Source organism: Pongo pygmaeus, chromosome 12 (genome assembly GCF_028885625.2).
Source record: "Pongo pygmaeus isolate AG05252 chromosome 12, NHGRI_mPonPyg2-v2.0_pri, whole genome shotgun sequence".
In the NCBI taxonomy this organism is placed as follows: Eukaryota; Metazoa; Chordata; class Mammalia; order Primates; family Hominidae; genus Pongo; species Pongo pygmaeus.
The window spans coordinates 101500049-101523562 of record NC_072385.2 but is presented as its reverse complement, the minus strand read 5'-3'; the positions used below and the strand labels follow the sequence as shown (position 1 = coordinate 101523562).

Sequence of the window (23514 nt, the reverse complement as noted above, 5' to 3'; positions counted from 1 at the left end):
ACATTCAAGTATGCTAAATATTGGCTCCCAAATCCAAGTAGGCCCACTAAGTACTGTGGCTTTTGTTTGTGTGGTTGGTGTTACAAGTTGGAGCAACTTGTCTTTCAGTCTGGAGGGAATATCCTGACATGACCAGACCTCTGGACCTCTGCAACTTAACCACGGTTGCAGAATCTTGAGTTTTTCTTACTCTTGTTCTCTGGTTTGCACCTTAGTAAGGCATTTAATTTCCTTGCTGTTTCCTTTTCATCTGGACCAATCAGCGTGCTGTCATGATGTAGTGGACCAGTATGTTGATCTGCAGGATGTTAGGATGATCAGGATTTCTAGAACGTGAGATGTGGTCTTAGGGAAAGACTGCAAAGATTTATTATTGTTCCTGCCAGGTTAAAGTGGACTTTTTGTATAGTCCTTAAAACTAAAGATAGAAAAATACTGGATAGAACTGTAACTATCTACCAGATATCAGGGGATTTGTTGATTTGCTTTAATAAAGATACCTCATCTGGAAAAGCAGCTGCAATGAAAGTCACCACCTGATAGTTTACCATCCACAGTCATTCTTCAAGATTCATTTACAACAGTCCAGTAAAGGGGACGAGGTCATTTGATTACCTCTGTATCTTTTAAGTCTCTCTCTCTCTCTTTTTTTTTTTCCAATACAGGGTCTTGCTCTGTCACTCAGGCTGGAGTACAGTGGTGTGATTTTGGCTTACTGTAGCCTTGCCCTCCTGGGCTCAAGTGATTTTCCCATCTCAAGGCTTCTGAGTAGCTGGGATGACAAGTGCATGCCATCACGCCTGGCTATTATTTTTTAGTAGAGATGAGATCTTGCTATGTTGACCAGGATGGTCTCAGACTTCTAGGCTCAAACGAACCTCCATCCTCAGTCTCAACAAAGTGCTAGTATTATAGGTATGAAGGCACTGTGCCCAGCCTCAAATCTTTTACAGTGGCATTAATCTAAAAAATTTCTTCAGGAATGTAGCATTGCTTTAGTTTAATATCTTTGTAGAGAAGGAAAGTTCTAAGGGCTTGTACTTGGTGTTTTCTATATTACTGGCCCACAGAGAAGAGCAGAGAGCTAATTTGGGCATTGTTTTCAGTTGCCTGTTTTATATTATGCATTCAGGAACCGGGGAAGTAACTATTATGCAATAAGGATTTACAGACCCATAGAACTCTCTGAGACAGCTTTGGGCCAAAACTTTATTAATCGCTTGACCATCCTACGTGCCCTCTTTCGTGGACCACAGTGATGTTTTAGGTCAGTTCAGTGCCATGTTTTTGTAATGCCTGAAAGATCTTTTCCCCCATGCACAGTCACTGTAGTGAATGCCCATAGGTCTTTTTGAGGGAAGATTTGGAGTATGATTCACAGTACTATGTATAGTTGGGGTATAGTAGGATCCTTTCTCAAGGGGAGTCATCCTCCCTTTCAATAAAAAGCTCTGATCTGTGAACAGATTAATTAGATCTAGAAGTTTTTATTCTCCCTCTTTTTTTTTTTTTTAGCAATTCAAGTCATATTTTTGTCCACAAGTTTTTCCAGTATTGTATAGATAAATAATAATTTACTAGGCTGCCTTGAGTGAACTAGACAAGAGTAGAAACCCTTCATGGGTGAACTGGAGACAGGATATAAAGATGAAATTACATTATAGACTTATTTCTCTGGGAGAATAGTACTTAGCATTTTTGTGGTCTAACTTCAGTAATTGTTGTAATATTAAATAATCATGGCTAACATTTATCAAATATTGCTGATGGGCGAAGCTGGGCTCAGAATCCAGATGTGTGACTATAAGGCCTATGTTTTTAGTTGCTATTGCTGGATTATGGTGACAACAGCAACAAAAACATGCATCTGCTAAGCTGAACTAAATCCTCATATACCCCAGTAATGGTAATTGTCTAAATATATTCTTATGGATGGAGGTATTTGAGTGCCTACTCTGTGCTTAACATTGTGCTGGATGAATAGGAAAAATGACAGATGATTTTAGTTGTCCTTAATTTTTGGTGATATATATAAGAACGTATGTTACTATCTGGTTCTGAACTGTCTTTTCCAGAATAGTTAGTTGAGGTTTCATTTAAAAAATTAAAAAATTTTCATAGACAAATAATAGTATATATTTATGGGGTATAATGTGATGTTGTAATATATGTATACATTATAGAAAGATTAAATTAAGCTAATTAACATATCTATCAACTCACCTACTTACCATTTCTTTGTGATGAGAATGTTTAAAATCTATTCTTTTAGCAATTTTGAAATATACAATACATGGGCCGGGCGCAATGGCTCATGCCTGTAATCCCAGCACTTTGGGAGGCCGAGGCGGGCAGATCATTAGATCAGGAGTTCGAGACCAGCCTGACCAACCTGGTGAAACCCTGTCTCTACTAAAAATACAAAAAAATTAGCTGGGGATGGTGGTGCATGCCTGTAATCCCAGCTACTCAAGGAGGCTGAGGCAGGAGAATCACTTGAACCCAGGAGGCAGAGGTTGCAGTGAGCTGAGATTGCGCCACTGTATTCCAGCCTGGCGACAGAGTAAGACAACGTCTCAAAAAAAAAAAAAAGAAATATACAATACATGATTAGTAACTGCAGTCACCACCAGATCACTAAAACTAATTCCTCCTAAGCTTCCCAAAGTGTTGGGATTACAGGCGTAAGCCACTGCACCTGGCCTTTACTGCACATTTTCTTTACCCAGTCACCCATTGATAGATACTTAGATTGGTTCCATATCTTGGCTTTTGTAAAATATTTTATTGTTTTTTTTATAACTGCAAGTTTCTGCTTTAAATGATAAACTAATGAAGAAAACTGACGAGTGTTCTTTATTTGATAATGGTTAAGTTATGATTTTGGTTAAAACTGTTGAGTACATTTTCCTTTGCTTATACTCCCATTTTCTTTCAGTGGGCCACAGTTACATTTCATCTTCCTCATCATGTGTTGAAGTCCATTGCCAGTGCCATTGTAAATGAACTCAAGAAAATAAATCAAAATGTTGCTGCCTTACCTGTGGCATCCTCAGTGATGGACAGATTGTCTTACCTCTTACCTAGTGCACGTCCGGAACTCGGAGTGGGGCCAGGCCGCTCTGTAGACAGGTATGAACCTTGCTAACAGAGAAAGGTGACAGTGAGGTAGAATTGATTAGTTTTTGCATTAAACAAGAATAACTAGAAAATCTGGTTATGATTTTTAAAAATTTCAAATTTCTAGCCTAATTTTGAAATTAAAAAAAATTCAATATGAATTAGAATCTGAAAACCAGATTTAAAGTAAACTACTACTTGAATTGCTATTTTTAAACACTATATTTTAGTACACTAAAGGTATTTGAAGGAATTATAAAGCCACATTTTGAAAATTCCAGTTTAGTACTTGCTTAGTAAATATTTTAGTCAAATTAAAATTACTATAATTATTCAATGAATAATAACTATTTTCCATTGATGACATTTTGTGACCTTTGAGATAAATTTTGCCTAATTTACCGTGCCCTAATGTGAGTATAAGGAAAGTGCTATCATTTTATAATGAAAAAAAATTTTTTTTTAAATAATAGGAATAATTTTGAGTTAACATTTTTTATGCTGCTCGCACTGGATTTAAACAGTATTACAAAAATCATACCTAAACCATCATTTTCTTTGGTAGAGGTTTTTTGAATGCCTATTTTGTTTAACTAATTAAAAAGCCAGTAACACATTCATTTAAAAACTTAAATGATTTGCTATATGAAATGACATTGAGGTTCTTACTAAAAGTACCGAGGTTTAGAAATGCTATACTGAAATATAATACCCAGCAATTTTGATTAGAATTTTGTTTGCCTTTTCATGTAGTATTTATTTATTTATTTTTGAGATGGAGTTTCACTCTTGTCGCCTAGGCTGGAGTGTAGTGGCGCGATCTCGGCTCACTGCAACCTCTGCCTCCCAGGTTCAAGAGATTCTCCTGCCTCAGCCTCCTGAGTAGCTGAAATTATAAGCGTCCACCACCATGCATGGCTGATTTTTTTTTTTTTTTTTTTTGAGATGGAGTTTCGTTCTTGTTGCCCAGGCTGGAGTGCAATGGCACGATCTCGGCTCACCGCAACCTCTGCCTCCCAGATTCAAGGGATTCTCCTTCCTCAGCCTCCTTAGTAGCTGGGATTACAGACATGTGCCACCATACCCGGCTAATTTTGTATTTTTAGTACAGACAGCGTTTCTCTGTGTTGGTCAGGCTGGTCTTGAACTCCCTACCTCAGGTGATCTGCCCGCCTTGGCCTCCCAAAGTGCTGGGATTACAGGCATGAGCCACTGCACCCAGCCAAATTTTCTTTTTTTATATTTTTGTTTTGAGATGGAGTCTTGCTCTCTTGCCCAGGCTGGAGTTCAGTGGCATGATCTTGGCTTACTGTGAGCTCTGCCTCCCATGTTCATGCCGTTCTCCTGCCTCAGCCTCCCGAGTAGCTGTGACTACAGGTGCCCGCCACCATGCCCAGCTAATTTTTTGTATTTTTAGTAGAGGTGGGGTTTCACCGTGTTAGCCAGGATGGTCTCGAGCTCCTGACCTTATGATCCGCCCACCTCGGCCGCCCAAAGTGCTGGGATTACAGGCGTGAGCCACTGCACCCGGCATGCCTGGCTCATTTTTTGTATTTTTAGTAGAGACAGGGTTTCACCATGTTGGCCACGCTGGTCTCGAACTCCTGACCTCAAGGTGATCTACCCATCTTGGCCTCCCAGAGTGCTGGGATTACAGGTGTGAGCCACTGTGCCCAGCTGTAGTATTTATATTTTTACATTTTCATTGGATGTGACTTGTAATTTCCTAAGCATCTTTCTGAAGTACATTTATAAATAGTATGTGCTGATGTTATCAAAGGCACTATTGAATAAATTCATTTTAAACTTTCTATTATTTTTAGTATGGCTCTTCTAGTTCAGTAGCAATATTTATTAATTTATCTTTTGGTAAACTGATTTCTGCTTAATCACTTACCCTCTTTTTGTTAGTTAAGTGATTTTGTTGTTACGTATATAACTTTTATTAGTTAACAATTGGGCCGAATTTTTATATTCTATAGTAGTAATCTCTTGGGCAACATGCAGACTATCATTTTTAATCAGATTATCTGGTGATATGTGCCATGGCTGTCATTAAAATATTCTTTGGGATATGTCTGAGATGGGAAAAAAAGAAAAATACGTAATTAGAACAAGTGCTTCTTGTCTGAGATCTGTGCCTATTTTGAGATTATAAAAGAGTCAGCTCTGCAGAGCTATTTTCTATGCAAACAGTTGCAGTGTTTCTAAAGAAATCAGTGCAAGCTGTGGTAAATGTTGTATTTTAGGAAATGCAGCCATTAGATGGGATATTCGATATTTTTAGAGGTGTTAAAAATGTCCCAAAATATTAATTTTGATACAGACTGTGGTGTTTGTTTCATTAAAAATCAATCTAGGAGCCTATGAAGGCTTTGATGAACTTAGGTCTATGGAAGGTTTGAGTTGGGGTCTATTGGATGCTACTGCTGTTTTGTTGGGTAATATAACAAAATGAGATAGGTGTTCTGTTCTAAGACTGATCCTAAAGACACATATAATGTGAAACTGAAAATGCTTTTCTAACCCAACAGCTATTTGTTTAAAAACTTGAATACAACTATGAGTAAACCTAAAGTTACTAGCAATTTTATAGAAAATCATGTGCTAATTTAAGTGAAGATTTTAGAAGAGTATTTTCCTGTTCTCTTTGTCATGACCTTTGCCACTTTTTCTTTCTGTTATCAGTTGTAATTTTATGTTAGGATGAATAAGCTTTGCTTATCAGTCCTTTCTTACTTAAAATCTTTTGGACTTTTCTAAAAGTTTACTATCATCCTTTAAAAAATTACTCTGGTACTTTCTGTTATAGTTTGACTCTTAGTGAGCTGATATATTTTAATATGAAAACATATGTAATCTACCCCTGGAATTGTTTATCAACTGCAGCCACCAATCAGGTTTTCTCCTTCCCTTTCTGTTTAAGGGAAATTCCCAAAAATTACCGTTTTTAGTTTAAAGTAAAAAATTGAACTTGATCATCAGACCATTTGCAGTTTTTGCTGATAACCCAGTAAAATTATTTTTTGCATTGTTAAATAGAAGTTTCACTGTGATTTGATGCTTAACTTCAATTACATAAAGTGTGTTTACTTTTAGATCACTGATGTATAGTGAAGCAAACAGACGGGAGACATTTACCTCATGGCCTCATGTAGGCTATAGGTGGGCACAACCAGATCCCATGGCTCAAGCTGGATTTTATCATCAGGTAAAAAAAGAATATAAAAAAATACTTTTCTCAGTATGCCTTTGTAGCCCTCAGCAAAATTATCACATTTTTTTTTACTTTTTCAGAAACTTATTTTGTGCAACTTGTATGCTTGCTTGTACGCATGTATGCTTGTTTTGTTTGCCCAGGCTGGAGTGCAGTGCCACAATGTTGGCTCACTGCAACCTCCGCCTCTCGGGTTCAAGTGATTCCTGTGCCTCAGCCTCCTTGAGTAGCTGGGATTACAGGTGTGCACCATCACTTACTGGCTAATTTTTGTATTTTTAGTAGAAATGGGGTTTCATCATGTTGCCAAGGCTGGTCTCAAACTCCTGACCTCAGGTGATCTGCCTGCCTCGGTCTCCCAAAGTGCTGGGATTACAGGCATGCCAGGCCAGGAAAAAAATTGTTTAAGCAATTAACTGAGTATTTTCCTTCAGATTAGATAAAACTTTTTTTAAAAACAATTATTTTTATTTTTTGTTTTTGAGACAGGGTCTCACTCTGTTGCCCAGGCTGGAGTACAGTGGCCTTATCACCACTCACTGCAGTCTCAACCTTCCCAGGCACAGGTAATCCGCCCACCTCAGCCTCCCTGAGTAGCTGAGACTACAGGTGTGTGCCACGGGGCCTGGCTAACTTTTGCACCAACCTAATTTTTTTTTTTTTTTTTTGTAGACACAGGGTTTCTGGTGTTGCCCAGACTGGTCTCGAACTCCTGCTCAAGTGATCTACGCACCTCATCCTCCCCAAAGTGTTGGGATTATAGGTGTGAGACACTGTGCTAGGCCATAATTTTTGAATAAAATCAACAAATAGTATTCTTCAGATTTGGTTTCTGACAAGTATTCTATTTTGATACATGTTTATTTCCAGTGTTTGACATCTGCATTCATAACACAGTAGTAGATGCTTAGGGTAATGCAATAAAAGCAGTTTTACAGTTTCAAAATTCTCATTTTAGTTGGGATACAAATTACCCATATACTAGATAACTACAGAAGCAGCATTACAGGTAGTGCATTGCAACTTGAATATCTGTGCATTAAAGAACTGATTAAGTTGCATAGGTAGAGGAAGAATTAGTCAAGAAAAACATAGTTTTGTGTAGGAAAAGAGGAGGGTATAAAGTGTAAGAATTAACATGATACAGAGGCATAAGAATGGGACATTATAAAAAGCTTTGCTGAATTAGAGGGAAGTTAAGAAAAATGATTTTAGCTAGATGTAATATGTTATTTAATAGGAAACTTAAACTGAGTGGTACAGACTGGCTTACCACTGTTTTACCACTGCTAAAAGAATCTAAGAAATCTAATACTTATATGTCAGTTTAAATAAAGCATGAACTTTATTTATTTATTTATTTGGGACAGGGTCTTGCTCTGTCACCCAAGTTGGAGTGCAGTGGCATGATCACAGCTCACTGCAGCGTCAGCTTCCAAACAGTTCTCCCACCTTAGCCCCTCAAGTAGCTGGGATTACAGGCATGTGCCACCATGCCCAGCTAATTCTGTTTATTTTTTGTAGAGATGAGATTTCACTATGTTGCCCAGGCTGGTTTCAAACTTCTGGGCTCAGGCAGTTTGCCTGCCTTAACCTTCTAAAGTATTGTGATTACAGGTGTAAGCCACTGTGCCTGGCCTAATTTAAGAATTCAAGTACATTTTGAAGTACGTTAAAGTAACTGTCATTTAGAATCTGAAGATTGATTATTCCTTCGTTATCTTCAAGTATTCTGAACATCTTTACTAAAATTAAACCAGAAAACTATATATATATATGTGTGAATATTTTATTCAAAGTTTGTCAGATTTCCTGTTACAGATAGGTAAGTTTGGACTGGCTAATATTAGAATCAGTGAAATAATTTCTCTAAACTAAGGATTAAACATGGACCATTTTTCTAGCAACTTATCTTTCTTTTAATTTGGTGTAATTTTCTAAGAGTCTCTGTTAAGTGATGCCTTGATTTTTTTTTTTTTCTTTCTCTTGAGTTATTGTTCATTATATTCTGTCTTTGCAGAAAGGTGAAATAATAGGTTTCCTAGAATCCTCTGATTCTAGGAAATGTTAAGGGCTGATTATTTGTAATCTTCTAAAATGTATAGTAAGTTTGCATCTATAAAGTAAATGTTCACAAATATTAATATTAGTTTTCAGGTATATTTCAGTTCAGGTTTTGAAAATATATACATATATATATAAATTGTGCCTGGCCCTTGAATTGAAATATATATAGCATTTTGTCCTATGTTGTATGAATTAGATTCCATATTATGTGAATTAGATTGACTACTTTGCTTTCCCTTTTTACTTGCCCTTCTTATATAGTTGTATGTGATTTAATATTTAATAATAAACCCATTGGCTGGTACAGTGGCTCACACTTGTAATCCCAGCACTTAGGGAGGCCAAGGCAGGAGGATCGCTTAAGCCCAGGAATTTGAGACCAGCCTGGATGCTGTAAGGAGACCGTGTCTCTACAAAAAAAAATAACAGAATTAGCTGGGTATTGTGAAACACTTCTGTAGTTCCAGCTGCTTGGGAGGCTGAGGTTGGAGGATCACTTGTGCCAACGAGTTCAGGGCTATAGTCAGCTATGATTGTGCCATTGCACTCCAGCCTGAGACTCTGTCTCTTTAAAAGAGACAGTTTTAAAGAGACTCTGTCTCTTTAAAAGAGACAGTTTTAAAGAGACTCTGTCTCTTTAAAAAACAATAAGAGGTCGGGTGCGGGGCTCACGCCTGTAATTCCAGCCCTCTGGGAGGCTGAGGGGGTGGATCACAGGGTTAGGAGATTGAGACCATCCTGGCTAACACGGTGAAACCCCATCTCTACTAAAAATACAAAAAAATTAGCTGGACGTGGTGGCAGGCGCCTGTAGTCCCAGCCACTCGGGAGGCTGAGGCAGGAGAACCGCTTGAACCCAGGGAGGCGGAGCTTGCAGTGAGCCGAGATTGTGCCACTGCACTCCAGCCTGGGTGACAGAGTGAGACTCCGTCTCAAAAACAACAACAACGACAACAACAACAGAAACAGTGTAAACCAGCCAGACTCTTTCTCTTATACTTAACGTTTCAGATACTTCAGTATAGCAATTAGAAAAGTACTAGATCAGGGATTTTGTATATGTGTACCTCTCTTTGATTTAGTGGTCATTTTCTGAATTTTCAAATAATGCAGGCAATTAATAAATATTTGGAGGTTTCAGTGTATTGTTGGACCTAATATTATAGGCTAATTTTCTTATTTTCAGTGTAGAATTTTACTTAAAATTATGAACTTTTAAAAATAACTTTTATTATAAAGCTATTTTAATAATGATTTACCTTTTCTGTCTCTTTTCTTTATAATTTTGCAGCCTGCCTCATCTGGAGATGATAGAGCCATGTGTTTTACTTGTAGTGTATGCCTCGTTTGTTGGGAACCTACTGATGAACCTTGGTGAGTCTTGATGTTTCTGGGCATAATAGGCTAAGTCAGTCATGTAAATAATGCTTCTAAATTTTACTTTTCTGTTTATGATATAATTTTTTGCCTTTTTGCTGCCTATATTTTTGTCATTGTCCTGAGAATGAGATAGCCCTGTCTGTACTCTGGCACACCACCTGGCATACAGTGTCTGTAAGTTTGACTTTCTAAAAATTGTACACGAGGGAAGTACCAAACAATAGAACCATGCTCTAACTGAAAATCGGAAAGCTGTGGTAAAGTGAACTCCAGTGTGAGCTTTAGCAGTTGAATCTTGGTCTGTTGAGAGCAGGTTGTCAGTAGAGAATCCATGGAGAGAGCCTTATAGTATACATTTCTAATTTTGAAGTAATTTTAGGGAGTCTTTGATGTCTCCGAATTTTAGTGCATGAAATTTTAGAACCTGGTTAAACATTAGAGATCATGTATTGAAACTTCATTTTTACAAATAACTATTCTGAGGTCTTATTAATAGAAATAATAGTATATTATTATAGCAAATATTTATATAAGATGGTATTTACTAGGTACCATTCTGAATACTTTATGTATTTTTAAATCATTTAATTTTCATGTTTCCCTGTGAAGTAGGTACTATTGTAATCTCCATTTTATAGGAGAGAACTAACTATGAATATTTTCCAGTTTAACCTTTACAGTCACTCTATGAGATGGGAGTTACTATCCCATTTTAAAATGAAAAGAATAAAATTTGCTGAAGAGCATATTCTTAGTGATAGAGCCAGGGTTTGGTTTTAGGATATGTTGCTTATTTTGTATGAAAATCAGTTTGAAGTCTCTGAATGTTAAATCAGCTGATGTGCATGGGGCAAACTTGCTAAAATGTATTGCAGTGTACCTATGGAGTTCAGACTGGAAAATACTGTATGAAAAATTCAAGTTGTATCTATCTGCAGGCAGAGAGTTGAATACAGTAGTCCCCCTTATTTGCAGGGCATGCATTCCAGGACCCATTGGATACCTGAAACAGCTGATGGTACTGGACCATATACATACTATATTTTTTTCCCTATACATCCATAACCTATGATAAAGTATAATTCATAAATTAAGCACAGGAAGAGATTAATAACAATAACTAATAAAATTGAACATTTTTTTTTCCTTCAGATGGAGTCTTGCTCTGTTGCCCAGACTGGAGTGCAGTGGCGCGATCTCGGCTCACTGCAACCTCTACCTCCCGGGTTCAGGCAATTCTCCTGCCTCAGCCTCCCGAGTAGCTGGGATTACAGGTGTGCACCACCACGCCCAGCTGATTTTTGTATTTTTAGTAGAGACGGGGTTTCACCACGTTTGCCAGGTTGGTCTCGAACTCCTGAGCTCAGGTGATCCACCCGCCTCGGCCTTCCGAAGTGCTGGGATTACAGGTGTGAGCCACTGCGCCTGGCCTAAAATTGAACAATTTTAACAATATACTGTAATAGAAGTTCTGTGACTGTGGTCAGTCTGTCTGTGTTTCTCTCTCTCAAAATATCTTACTGTACTGTACTCATCTATTTTGGGACCATGGTTGACCGTGAGTAACTGAAACCATAGAGAGTGAAGCTGTGGGCCAGGCATGGTGGCTCACGCCTGTAATCCCAGCACTTTGGGAGGCCGAGGCGGGTGGATCACCTGAGGTCAAGAGTTCAAGACCAGCCTGGCTAACATGGTGAAACCCCATCTCTACTAAAGATACGATAAATTATGTGGGCGTGGTGGTGTGCACCTGTAATTCCAGCTACTCGGGAGGGTGAGGCAGGAGAATCGCTTGAACTGGGGAGGCGGAGGTTGCAGTGAGCCGAGATTGTACCATTGCACTCCAGCTTGGGCAACAAGAGTGAAACTCCATCTCAAAAAAAAGAGTGACTAGCTGTGGATAAGAGGGGGACCTATTGTATGAGCAATTTTCAATTTAAGTTGAGTTTCTGTTTGGAATTGTCTTTCCCCATAAAGGCTATATTATATATATATATATATATATATATATATATATATATATATATACCATTTTAATGTGTATTTTTTAGGTCCCTAAGCAAATCCTAAAAAAGTTATTTAACCTATACCTGAAAAATTATACAGTATTATCAAATATTATCTTTGTAAATATTTTCTATGGAAAGTTGATTAAAATTTCCAACTTGGGCTACTCAAAACCCATGTTTTCTTGACATGGCCAGGGATTCAGGGAGTCTACCTCTTCTTTGCACCAGCATTTGGGATTCCTCAAACACTCAAGAAGTTGATTTGGTCTCTGAAGGCCTGGGGCAAGTCTTCCAAATGGGTAGAAGGGAAGAGGATTGATGGACGCTGGGGAACCTAGGCACCTTCTGAATTGTAAAGGGGAAAGGCAAAATTTGAAAGGGCGAATGGGACTCATATTTTGACTGTGTGAGTTGATAGAGTTACTTTGGAGGGAGGTTGAAGTTAAAAACATAAAAAAATGGACCATACCCTAGTAACTAGCAATTCCACTTCTATTTACGTATCCTAGGGAGTTAATTGCTTTTGTATGCACAGAGGCATAACGTGGATGGTCACTTCAGTTAAAAATCGGAATCCTTTTAAATGCCAATCAGGAGGGGAATAGCCAAATAGAATGTGATATGTTCATATAATAGACTGTGGTCCAACAGTTAAGGGGAATGAACAGTAAGATCTCTGTTAATCACCCTCAGTAACTTTCAGATATGTTCCTGTATCAAGAAATCTTTTGTATTAATAGAATGATAGATGATTGAATACATGATAAAATGTATATGTGTCATGTACAGTGACACCAATTGTTTAACAATTTAAGACCCTGTATTTTATTTTTAAAAATTTTTTTCATACATACTTCCACATCATATATTTTCTATATGTACATTTATGTATGTAAACTTATAAAAAATATTTTAGAAATGTATCACTTAAATTTATAATGGTGGTTTCCTGGAGGTGGGATTGGAAATTATTGGGATTAGGTTTTAAAATTGATGTGGGTCTTTAGCTTTATTTTATATAGCCGCGTGTAACTTGTATAAATAAAATTTTATTGAAAAAGTTAAAACTCAGGAAAGAGAGAGAGATGGAAAGGGGTAAAGTACACTAGATTTAGCTGGGAGGGAACCTGGCCCAAATGTCATTTGCTTGGAAGTGCACTGTAAAAGGATTTAGGAAAGACATCTGCATATTAAAAATTGCCCAGGATTTATAGATGGATTTGTATATGTAAGTTGTAGGTGCATTGTAAAAAGAAATACATACATTTTAGGGAGTAGCATGTTTTATGTGTAAAGTTCTTTCTTTGCCATGGAAATAAAACAATGAGTTTAAAAACAATGGTTCTTTAAGAAACATTTATTTTTAAAATTTTATTTATTTATTTATTTATTTTTTTGGAGACACAGTCTTACTTTGTCACCCAGGCTGGAGTGCAGTGGCGCGATCTTGGTTCACTGCAATGCCTGCCTCCCAGGTTCAAGAGAGTCTCGTGCCTCAGTTTCCCAGGTAGCTGGGACTACAGGTGTGTGCCACAATGCCTAGCTAATATATGTATTTTTAGTAGAGATGGGGTTTCCCCATGTTGGCCAGGCTGGTCTGGAACTCCTGACCTCAAGTGATGCACCCACCTCAGCCTCCCAAAGTGGTGGGATTACAGGCGTGAGCCACCACGCCCACCCTATTTTATTTTTTAGATACGGGGTCTTGCTATATTGTCCAGGCTGAAGTGCAATGGCTGTACACAGGTGTGATCATAGCTTACTGCAGCCTCATATTCTTGGGCTTAAGCAGTCCTCCTGTCTCAGCCTGCTGACTAACTGGGACTATATGCTTTACCATCACGCCTGACTCATGGTTTCTTATTTTGGTAGCAGGATCCTGACATTTCTAATGCCTTATAATTATAGCTAATAGAAATAAAAATAAGGAATAACCAGAAAGAAATATAAAGGAATCATAAAGTTGAGCAGATAGGTGCTAAGTTGATCCTGCTTACAATATTTGAGATAATTCTTAAAGTCATTATACCAGTCTTGATATGAGGTTCTAGTATTTTATATTTTAATTTAAATTTTTAAATTTTTTATTTTTTAGAGACAGGGTCTTGCTCTGTTGCTCAGGCTGGAGTGCAGTGGCACCATCTTAGCTCACTGCAGCCTTGAACTCCCAGGCTCAAGGGATCTTCCTACCTGAGTCTCCCGAGTAGCTGGGAATACAGGCACATGCTACCACACCCAGCTAATTATTTTTATTTTTATTTTTTGTAGCAATGAGGTCTCAGTATGTTGCCTAGGCTGGTCTCAATCTCCTGGCCTCAAGGATCCAACCACCTTGGCCCCCCGAAGTGCTGGGATTACAGGTGTGAGCCACGGTGCCCAACCTGTATTTTATATTTCTTAAACTTGTTATGTTTTTAATTTAACATTTCTTCTTGTTCAGTAAGCATTTATTTGAAAGAAGTAGTGTATAATTTATGAACTTTACATTCCTAAGGCTTTTAGGAAATAAATTTTATTTAAAAGTTATTTGTCTGATTTGATCCTATAGTGAATACATAAGGTATATTTGTGTGTTCTTAATATATATTATTTTATTCATACTAGAGATCTTTCTGCTTTCAGATCTTTTTTTTTTTTTTTGAGATGGAGTCTCGCTCTGTTGCCCAGGCTGGAGTGCAGTGGCGTGATCTCGGCTCACTGCAACCTCCGCCTCCTGGGTTCAAGCAGTTCTCCTGCCTCAGCCTCCTGAGTAGCTGGGATTACAGGCACCCACCGCCATGCCCAGCTAATTTTCGTATTTTTAGTAGAGATGGGGTTTCACCATGTTGGTCAGGCTGGCGTCGAACTCCTGACCTCATGATCCACCTGCCTCGGCCTCCCAAAGTGCTGGGATTACAGGCGTGAGCCACCACACCCGGCTGCTTTCAGATCTTTACTAAAAAACTTTTTAGTAAAATAATTTAGTAAAATATTTAGTAAAATAACTTTTTGTGTTATGAGTGGCATTTATCGAGTTTCAGCTGTATCATTTATAGTTGTGGCCCCTGATAGATATGGAGAGTTTTAAATTGAAACATAGTAGTTAATCATTCAAAGCTGTAGGGAACCAGTGTGAGGAAATAACAGGAGTTTAAACAATTTTGTAGTGTGTAATACAGCATTGTATTGGTTTTTCAGTTTTGTCTGAGATTGACTTTATAATCAGTTAAAGTGAGTAACAACTGCTATTGTTGAATGTTCGGACTATTGAATGTATGAATATTGTAAACGGTTGAACATGTTAGAGTGATCTTCATAAAACTGAATGATTTGGTTATATTAAGTCTTTAATGATGAATACTTTTAAGTTCAGTTAAAAAAAGATGATGATCCTGGAGTTCTGTTTTAATGTACAAACTGAACTGCTTTATTTTTAGTAAACTTTTCTTTTCTTAATCTATGTAAAGGTCTGAACACGAAAGACATTCCCCAAACTGCCCATTTGTGAAAGGTGAGCACACACAGAATGTGCCATTGTCAGTCACTCTTGCGACAAGTCCTGCACAGTTTCCTTGTACGGATGGAACTGACAGAATATCTTGCTTTGGGTCGGGGAGCTGCCCTCATTTTCTAGCTGCTGCAACTAAACGAGGAAAGATCTGCATATGGGATGTTTCCAAACTTATGAAGGTATGTTTGAATTTTGAAGTAACAAATTAGTAATTGAAAAAAGATCAGTTGTAAACTTAGGCTTTTCATTTGTTTAGGTGCACTTAAAGTTTGAAATTAATGCCTATGATCCAGCAATTGTACAACAGCTTATTCTATCAGGAGACCCAAGCTCAGGAGTTGATTCAAGGAGACCAACTTTGGCGTGGCTGGAGGACTCCTCTAGTTGCTCAGATATACCAAAATTGGAAGGAGATAGGTATGTGAGTTTGTTTTAGTAGTATTTAATAGATGTTAACATGTTTTCCTAAATTTTATATTCTCATAGTTCTAATAATTAAAGAGGAGGAAAAAAAAGTTATGCAGTTAAGAGATCAGAGAGTAAATGTTTGGTTACAAATCTGAAATCTGTGATTCTTGAAGAAAAATCTTCATTCAGAAACACCATAATTTATAAAATATGCTTAACTTTCTATCACAATCTATGTCAATTGGAAATAATTGCCACATTGAACAACAGATGATGAAAAGTCAACATTGAAAAGTCTAAATAATGAAATGAAATTCTATTGTAGTTTTACCTTCTACTAAATCTTTTCATGGAGCAGTTGAACTAGATGATTTCAGTTTCTGTTTTTTCATTAGCACCTCAAATTATGGCAGTGCTAATGAACAATAATAATGGGATGACCTGAGGTGAGGCAAGAGGATCTAATTGTTTAAAACAGTGTACCAGTAGTCAGCAGTGAGTTGAGATACCATAATTATTGCTATAGAAGTATTTTGGTAAAATTGCTGTTCTGGATTCTCCTTCACTCAACTTCTCTGAGAGATTCCTGATTTTTGTGGTGGGGTGGGAGAGTCAAAGTATCACCCTCCTTCACCCACTTGTTTCCTAAGAACCACTGTGGTTTTGACTGAACTGGGCTAGTAAGATTCTGTAGGTGGAGGGGAAGAAGATTCTGTAGGCAGCCATGTGAAATGGAGCTATTTAACTGAGATCAGATGTCTTGATAGACTGAGAATATCTGCCATTTCACTTCTAGGGGCTCCTTATGTTACTGACATGTGATAGGTGTTACTCTGTAGTCAGTGATTTATCATTTTACTTCACAACCCCTTTGGTGGGATGTACTTTCATTAAGGAGTAATGTAAAATTTTATTAATGGAAATTATTTCATTAATGGAATTAGTGGAAAATTTACAATATATGTGTTATTTCTGTCTAGTTCCTTTTGGTAATAGCATGTTGATTAAAGCCTTGTGGTTGTTCTATTAATATAAATCTCTCTGAAAGCTTAATGGGAAAGCAGCTTAACTGTTGTCTGAGTTTCTGACCATATTTTGCCAATAGGACTAGATATTAAGCATGCTTGATTTCTGTGATTTCTTAGAAGTTAGTGGAAAAGTAATAGAAGATAATGAAATTTATATGTCCTTCTAGGCACTTACTTTAATTTGAACTTTGTCTTGAAGTTGGGGATTAAAAATGGAATCAAAATATACTTCTAGGATTAGATACACCCATATACATATAGTCACACCCTCCTAGGTAAAATGTGCATTTTAGATAAACATGTATTCTGTATTATTAGTGGAAATACTCCTCAACATTATATAGGGTAATGTGCTTGAGTTGAGGTAATCTCTACTTGCTTTTAAGAAATTTACAATCTAGGGTCGAAGTTCAGTTTTCTCTGAAGAAAGTCTCAAACAAACAAATCATACAAAAACATTAAGTTGATGTGGTAGGAGGAAGCTGAAGAGGTGAAACTTCATCCCTAACCTTAAGCCCCCTCTCTTCACTTCCCCTCCCCAAGAAGTAGGAGCAGTCCTGTTGGAATTGATAGTGAATATAATGAGCCATGCTATCTCTGACTTTATGTGACACAAGATCCAATATATTTGGTTATAAAATATACTATGTGGGTTTCATTAGCTTGAAGAATAATTAATTAATTGGAAAAATCTAAGCTTATCCAAGAAGTTTAATTAGCAATATAGTTTGCTTAGAATAGTTTTTGTAAAATTTGTTTTTATTTCTTATTTACATTGAAGGACTAAGGAATTGTTTTTGACAGTTTTTTCTTAGAAGACAATATTTGTCTTCTGAATTAAGGAAGAAGATATGCTAATACATTTAATTTTAATGAATTAAGATTTCTTCTAGATGATTCACTTGTCATTTGTATATCAGGTCAAGTTGGTAAAAATTCCTTGAATGTAAATGAAATTATTTATGGGATTGCTGTAAACCAAGGTAACTCTTATAATATTAGTATGTCTGGTTTTCAGAAACACATATAATCTTAACTAAACATTTTTACTTTAACCATAATATTTATTTTGCATGTTTATTGCTTTGTAAAAGGTTTTGCAAAATGTAGAAGGCTTTAGTAAATACAGTGCCTATTATATAAATAGTGCATGCCTATTGCAGGAAAATGGGAAAATGCAGGAATGGAAATTGATGAAATATAGAATAGTCATAATCACACTATGGAATTATGGTAACATTTATATGTATTCTAGTTTCTTTTTAAAATGTATGTTTTTTTTTTTTTTTTTGGAGACAGAGTCTCACCCTGTCGCCCAGGTTAGAGTGCAGTGGTGCAATCTTGGCTCACTGCAACCTCTGCCTCCTGGGTTCAAACGATTTTTCTGCCTTAGCCTCCTGGAGTAGCTGGGACTACAGGTGCCCACCACCACTCCTGGCTAATTTTTTGTATTTTTAGTAGAGAAAGGGTTTCTCCATGTTGGCCAGGCTGTTCTCGAACTCCGGACCTCAGGTGATCCACCTGCCTTGGCCTCCCAGAGTGCTGGGATTACAGGCGTGAGCCACCACGCCCAGCTACATGTGATTTTTTAAAAAGTTTTATTGAAGTGTAATTTTCAAACCATAAAATTCATGTAAGTGTACGATTTAGTTATTTTATTCATATAATTTTTTTTCTTTTTTTTTGAGAGAGTCTTGCTGTTGCCCATGCTGGAGTGCAGTGGTGCGATCCTGGTTCACTGCAATCTCTGCCTCCCAAGTTCAAGTGATTCTTGTGCCTCAGTCTCCTGAGTAGCTGGGACTGACCCGCGCCACCATGCCCGGGTAAATTTTGTATTTTTAGTAGAGACAAGTTTCACCATGTTGGCCAGGCTGGTCTCAAACTCCTGGCCTCACGTGATCTGCTTGCTTCAGCCTCCCAAAGTGCTGGGATTATAGGTGTGAGCCACTGCACCTGGCCTTAGCCATAAAATATTTTTGTCACAAAATATTTTAAAAGAAGGTGATTTTACAAATATATATATATATAATTTTTTTCTTCTCTTGAAACAAGGTCTTGCTCTGTCACCCGGGCTCATGGCTCACTGCAGCCTTTACATCCTGGGCTCAAGACATCCTTCTACCTCAGCCTTCTAAGTAGCTGGGACTAAATGCATGTACCACCATGCCCAGCTAATTTTTTATTTTTTGTGGAAATGGGGTCTCACTATGTTGCCCAGGCTGGTCTCGAATTCCTGGGCTCAAGCAGTCCTCCCTCCTTGCCCTCCCAAAGTGCTGGGATTACAGGTGTGAGTCACTGCGCCTGTTCCCTGATTATATTTTGGAGAACTTTCAGAATAAAATATTCTTTACTAATTTAAAGCTTTTACCTGGCAACCCTCTTTGAAATACTAAGACACCTGAATTCCTTTAAAACATACTACTACTTAATTTTATTGTTCATCTTAGTACAGCAGGTTAATACTTGGTTATTTATTTTTCTTAATGTGCAGCCATTCTATACTTAAAACCTGTTTTCTTGGTTTGGACTTCTTCATTCTTGATAATTCCCAATTATTAATATGTCTTCTTGGGATTCATTTTTACACTTACCCTGTTTCTCTGAAACCAGCCAATTAGGCTAATGAATTAGCGGCTGATTTTAAACTTTTTTGCATTTTTTGCTTTTGTAAATTACAGCATTAAATTGGTTTGTGGGCAACTGTTATCACCTGAAAAAACGAAAACAGACAAACTTTTTCAAAAATATAAAAGTGAATTTCCCCCTAGCCGCCCCAAAATATTTCAAACATTGCCTTGGAGTGCAGTAATATCCTTAAGCATTTTCAATGCGGAATACCACTTCATATTCCGTAGAAAATAACATTGTAGGCCAGGCGCGGTGGCTTATGTCTGTAATCCCAGCACTTTGGGAGGCCGAGGCGGGTGGATCACAAGGTCAGCAGATAGAGGCAAGACTTTGTCTTGTCCTGATGACCCCCTATCTTCTGAGTTGTCATAGTTTTCCTATATGTAAAGGAGTTCTTAGCCTCTCCAAAACAAAATATAAAACAAAAATAAAATTGCATGTACATGTGAGTACACAAACATACACACGTGCTTAGGCTGTCCTGAATTCAGTAATAGAATAGTTCTTAATGTTTTACTACTGCAAGCTGGTGCTTGATTTTATTAGCTGCTGCTGTCTTTTATATTTTTGTTTGCCCAAACTGTCCTTAGTCACACAGTAGTCTTCAAATTCCTACAAATGTTATTATGGATTCTTAGAGGTTTCCACACCCTATTTCAGTTAGACATTTATTTAGTGATTTAAGAAGATTTTTGTCAGTGTTTATAATCAGTGATGATATCAAACTACTCTTTATATATCATTTAAGCCGATTTTAATTGTTTTTTATGTTTGAGATACGTAGTAGTGATTTTAACACTGTACTTTCAGGCTAGGCATAGTGGCTCATGCCTATAATTCCAGCACTTTGAGAGGTAGAGGTGGGAAGATTGCTTGAGTCCAAAGGTTCAAGACCAGCCTGGGCGACATGGTGAGACCCCGTCTCTGCAAAAATTCAAAAAAAAAGTAGCTGGGCATGGTGGCGTGTGCCTGTGGTCCCACCTACACGGGAGGCTGAGGCAGGAGCATTGGTTGAGGCCAGGAGGAGGTCAGGGCTGCAGTGAGCTGTGTTCCTGCCACTGTACTCCAGCCTGGATGACAGACTGAGACCCTGTCTCAATAAAAACCACAAAACCAACTGTTCTTTTTTCTTTGCTTTCTCATATGATGTATACTTTTTTTTGAAATTCAAATTGTTTACTTTGTTTTTTGATTTAAGTGATGATTTACTGGAGGATTCAGACAGTGAAGAGCATTCCAGATCAGATTCTGTGACAGGTATGTAAAAAGTATTAGATAATGTATTTAAAAAATTCTTTACACAGTTGTGTATACAGCTAACTACCACTTAATTCTGAATTTCTTAGCTAATGCTAACTCTAAATTTTTGCTAGTATACACAGAAGACTGAAATATTGTGTGTCAGAGATCTCAAATTAGTAGTATGTACATAGTGTTCCATATTTAAAATTTAAATGGTACCTATTTGAGCCAAAGGAATTACAGTGGATAGTTACATTAAAGTTTTGTTGCATATGTCAGGTAATTAAATGTTTTTATTTGTATAATGTATTCTGTTAACTAAAAGTAGTGTTTAAAGCTCTTTATTCATGTAGGTGAATAAAGAACTACATTTTAATGTGTGAAATTATAGACATTAAAACAACAAGTAAATGCTGCCTTACTAGCTTATAAAATATTAGGGCAAAATAATATACTTCGTATTTTAATGTTATTTTGTAGGAAAAGCTAATAGTATGTTTCAAAATAGTTTTACTATGTCAGAATTTAAATCCTAACTCTTCTAGTTAATATAGTCAGACTGCATTTCCTGATATATAGCATAGTGGTATTAAAGTCTGTTATTTAGAGTTTTAAGAATTAGGCTGGGCTTGGTGGCTTATGTCGCTAATCCCAGCACTTTGGGAGGCCACGGCAGGTGGATCACCTGAGATCACCTGAGACCAGCCTGGCCAACGTGGTGAAACCCCGTCTCTACTAAAAATAAAAAACAATTAGCCAGGCGTGGTGGCGCATGCCTATCCCAGCTACTCAGGAGGCTGAGGCAGGAGAATCGTTTGAACCCGGGAGGTGGAGATTAAGGTGAGCTGAGATTGTGCCATTGCACTCCAGCCTGGGCAACAAGAGAGAAACTCTGTTTCAAAAAAAAAGAATTAGATAAGATAAGTTCATATAAAGTGTGGTGCCTGGGAAGTACCCAGTATTTTTAAAAAGTGACTGTTATTAAATTGTGGCCATTGTTTAATGTCAGATGCTGTGTACTACGGACATATATAACTTAAATCTTTTTTAGAAGAGGAATGGATTTGTATATTACGGTTCAAAAAAATTATAGTTAGCATTTGGTAGTAAATATTCTTTATAATTTGTCATCAAATTTTTTTGAAAGGCACTAAATGGAACACTGGATAATTTTGGGTTAATCCTTAGCAGTCTTTTGAAGCGGTTCTAGCAATGAACAAAAAAAATCACCAAATAAGGCAGATAAATGCCCTTAAAAATGTACAAATGTGTAATTCGTTCTAGAAAAGTTAAAAATTGTTTTTTTTTTTTTTTTTAAAAAAAAACGTAGACCGAGGAAGCTAATGCTCTTTTCCTATTTTGTTCTTTTGCAAAAACATAAGAGGTTACCACTACATTTTGTTTGTTTGTTTGTTTCTTTTTTTTTTTTTTTTGAGACAGAGTCTTGCTCTGTTGCCCAGGCTGGAGTGCAGTGGTGTGATCTCAGCTCACTGCAGCCTCCGCCTCCCGAGTTCAAGGGATTCTCTTGCCTCAGCCTCGTGAGTAGTTGGGATTATAGGTGCCTGCCACCACACCTGGCTAATTTTTGTGTCTTTAGTAGAGATGGGGTTTCAACATGTTGGCCAGGATCGTCTTGAACTCCTGACCTCAGGTGATCTGCCCGCCTCGGCCTCATAAAGTGCTAGGATTACAGGCGTGAGCCACCGCGCCCGGCCAGACCTGGCTCTTTCTTTTGTTTTTTTGAGACGGAGTCTCCCTCTGTGGCCAGGCTGGTCTCGAACTGCTGACCTCAGTTGATCCACTTGCCTCAGCCTCCCAAAGTGCTGGGATTACAGATGTGAGCCACTGCGCCCGGCCAAGTTTTTGAACTCTTTCAAAAAATAACTCCTTGGTCTTGTTAAATTACTTAAACTGTGGACTTCGGTTTTTCCTTTGTAAAGTGTTTGCTGTTTTAAGTTATTTTTGATTGTCACTGGAACCTTTCCTTTGTGTGCCATAGTTTTGTTATTTTCCCTGGGTCTAAGGATCTCAGTACATGTTTTTGCAGTTATAATACTCGTATTTGGTCAATTTTCTTATCCTTTTTCTACCTTTATTCTTTTAATCTATGCCTGTTTGATTTTTCACACATTTTAAACATACTATAATCATGTTTACTTTAGCTCATAGTGTCTTGAAAATTATCATGTATTTTTGTTGACTACATATAACACTTCATTTAGGGGTTTAAAAATTGTCTTTATGTATTAAAAAGTAGCTATGGTAAGAGAAAATATCTTTCCAGTTCAAAATATTTAATTGCCTCATTTGAGGATTTGTAAGTAGCTTTTTCATTCACAGTAAAAGTATGTATCTTCTAAACGAATTTTGTTGTGTTGAAAGACCATTGGTGACTTTATGGAGGCTTATAGAGTAGTCATGTATATATATTTGATATTAATGATTGGTGTCTTCTCTTCCTGAAGTATCTAAAAAGTGATAAGGTACCATTTCAAACTTATCAGAGCATATCCAATTTGATGGAAATCACAGTTTTAAGTGATTTTCGTCAAACTGGATGATACGGTCTGAAGAATTATGAAATATATTTCTTTTCTGTTTTGTTTTTGTTTTTGAGATGGAGTCTCATTCTGTTGCCCAGGCTGGAGTGCAGTGGCACGGATCTTGGCTCACTGCAACCTCTGCCTCCTGGGTTCAAGCAATTCTACTGCCTCAGCCTCCCGAGTAGCTGGGATTAGAGGCGCCTACCACCACACCTAATTTTTGTATTTTTTTGTAGAGATAGGGCTTCACCATGTTGGCCAGGCTGGTCTTGAACTCCTGACCTCAAGTGATCCACTTCCCTCAGCCTCCCAAAGTGTTGGGATTACAGGTGTGAGCCACTGTGCCTGGCCTATTGAAATATATTTCTTAATTTCAAAAATG

The 23514-nt window shown here is 37.4% G+C and overlaps 1 protein-coding gene across 25 annotated transcripts in view; it reads left to right on the top strand.

The window, feature by feature from the left end:
- BIRC6 (baculoviral IAP repeat containing 6) overlaps positions 1 to 23514 on the top strand; it is a 258658-nt gene that overhangs the window by 28331 nt on the left and 206813 nt on the right. For all 25 annotated transcript variants that reach the window (XR_010123126.1, XR_008500630.2, XM_054475624.2 and 22 more), the window contains exons 4-9: positions 2939 to 3132; positions 6220 to 6331; positions 9696 to 9778; positions 15240 to 15462; positions 15540 to 15700; positions 20546 to 20604. Coding sequence is in view for 23 of the 25 variants with exons in the window: in XM_054475624.2 (XP_054331599.1) it covers positions 2939 to 3132; positions 6220 to 6331; positions 9696 to 9778; positions 15240 to 15462; positions 15540 to 15700; positions 20546 to 20604 (832 nt within the window). In the remaining 2 variants the exon portion in view is untranslated. The remainder of the gene's footprint in view (positions 1 to 2938; positions 3133 to 6219; positions 6332 to 9695; positions 9779 to 15239; positions 15463 to 15539; positions 15701 to 20545; positions 20605 to 23514) is intronic.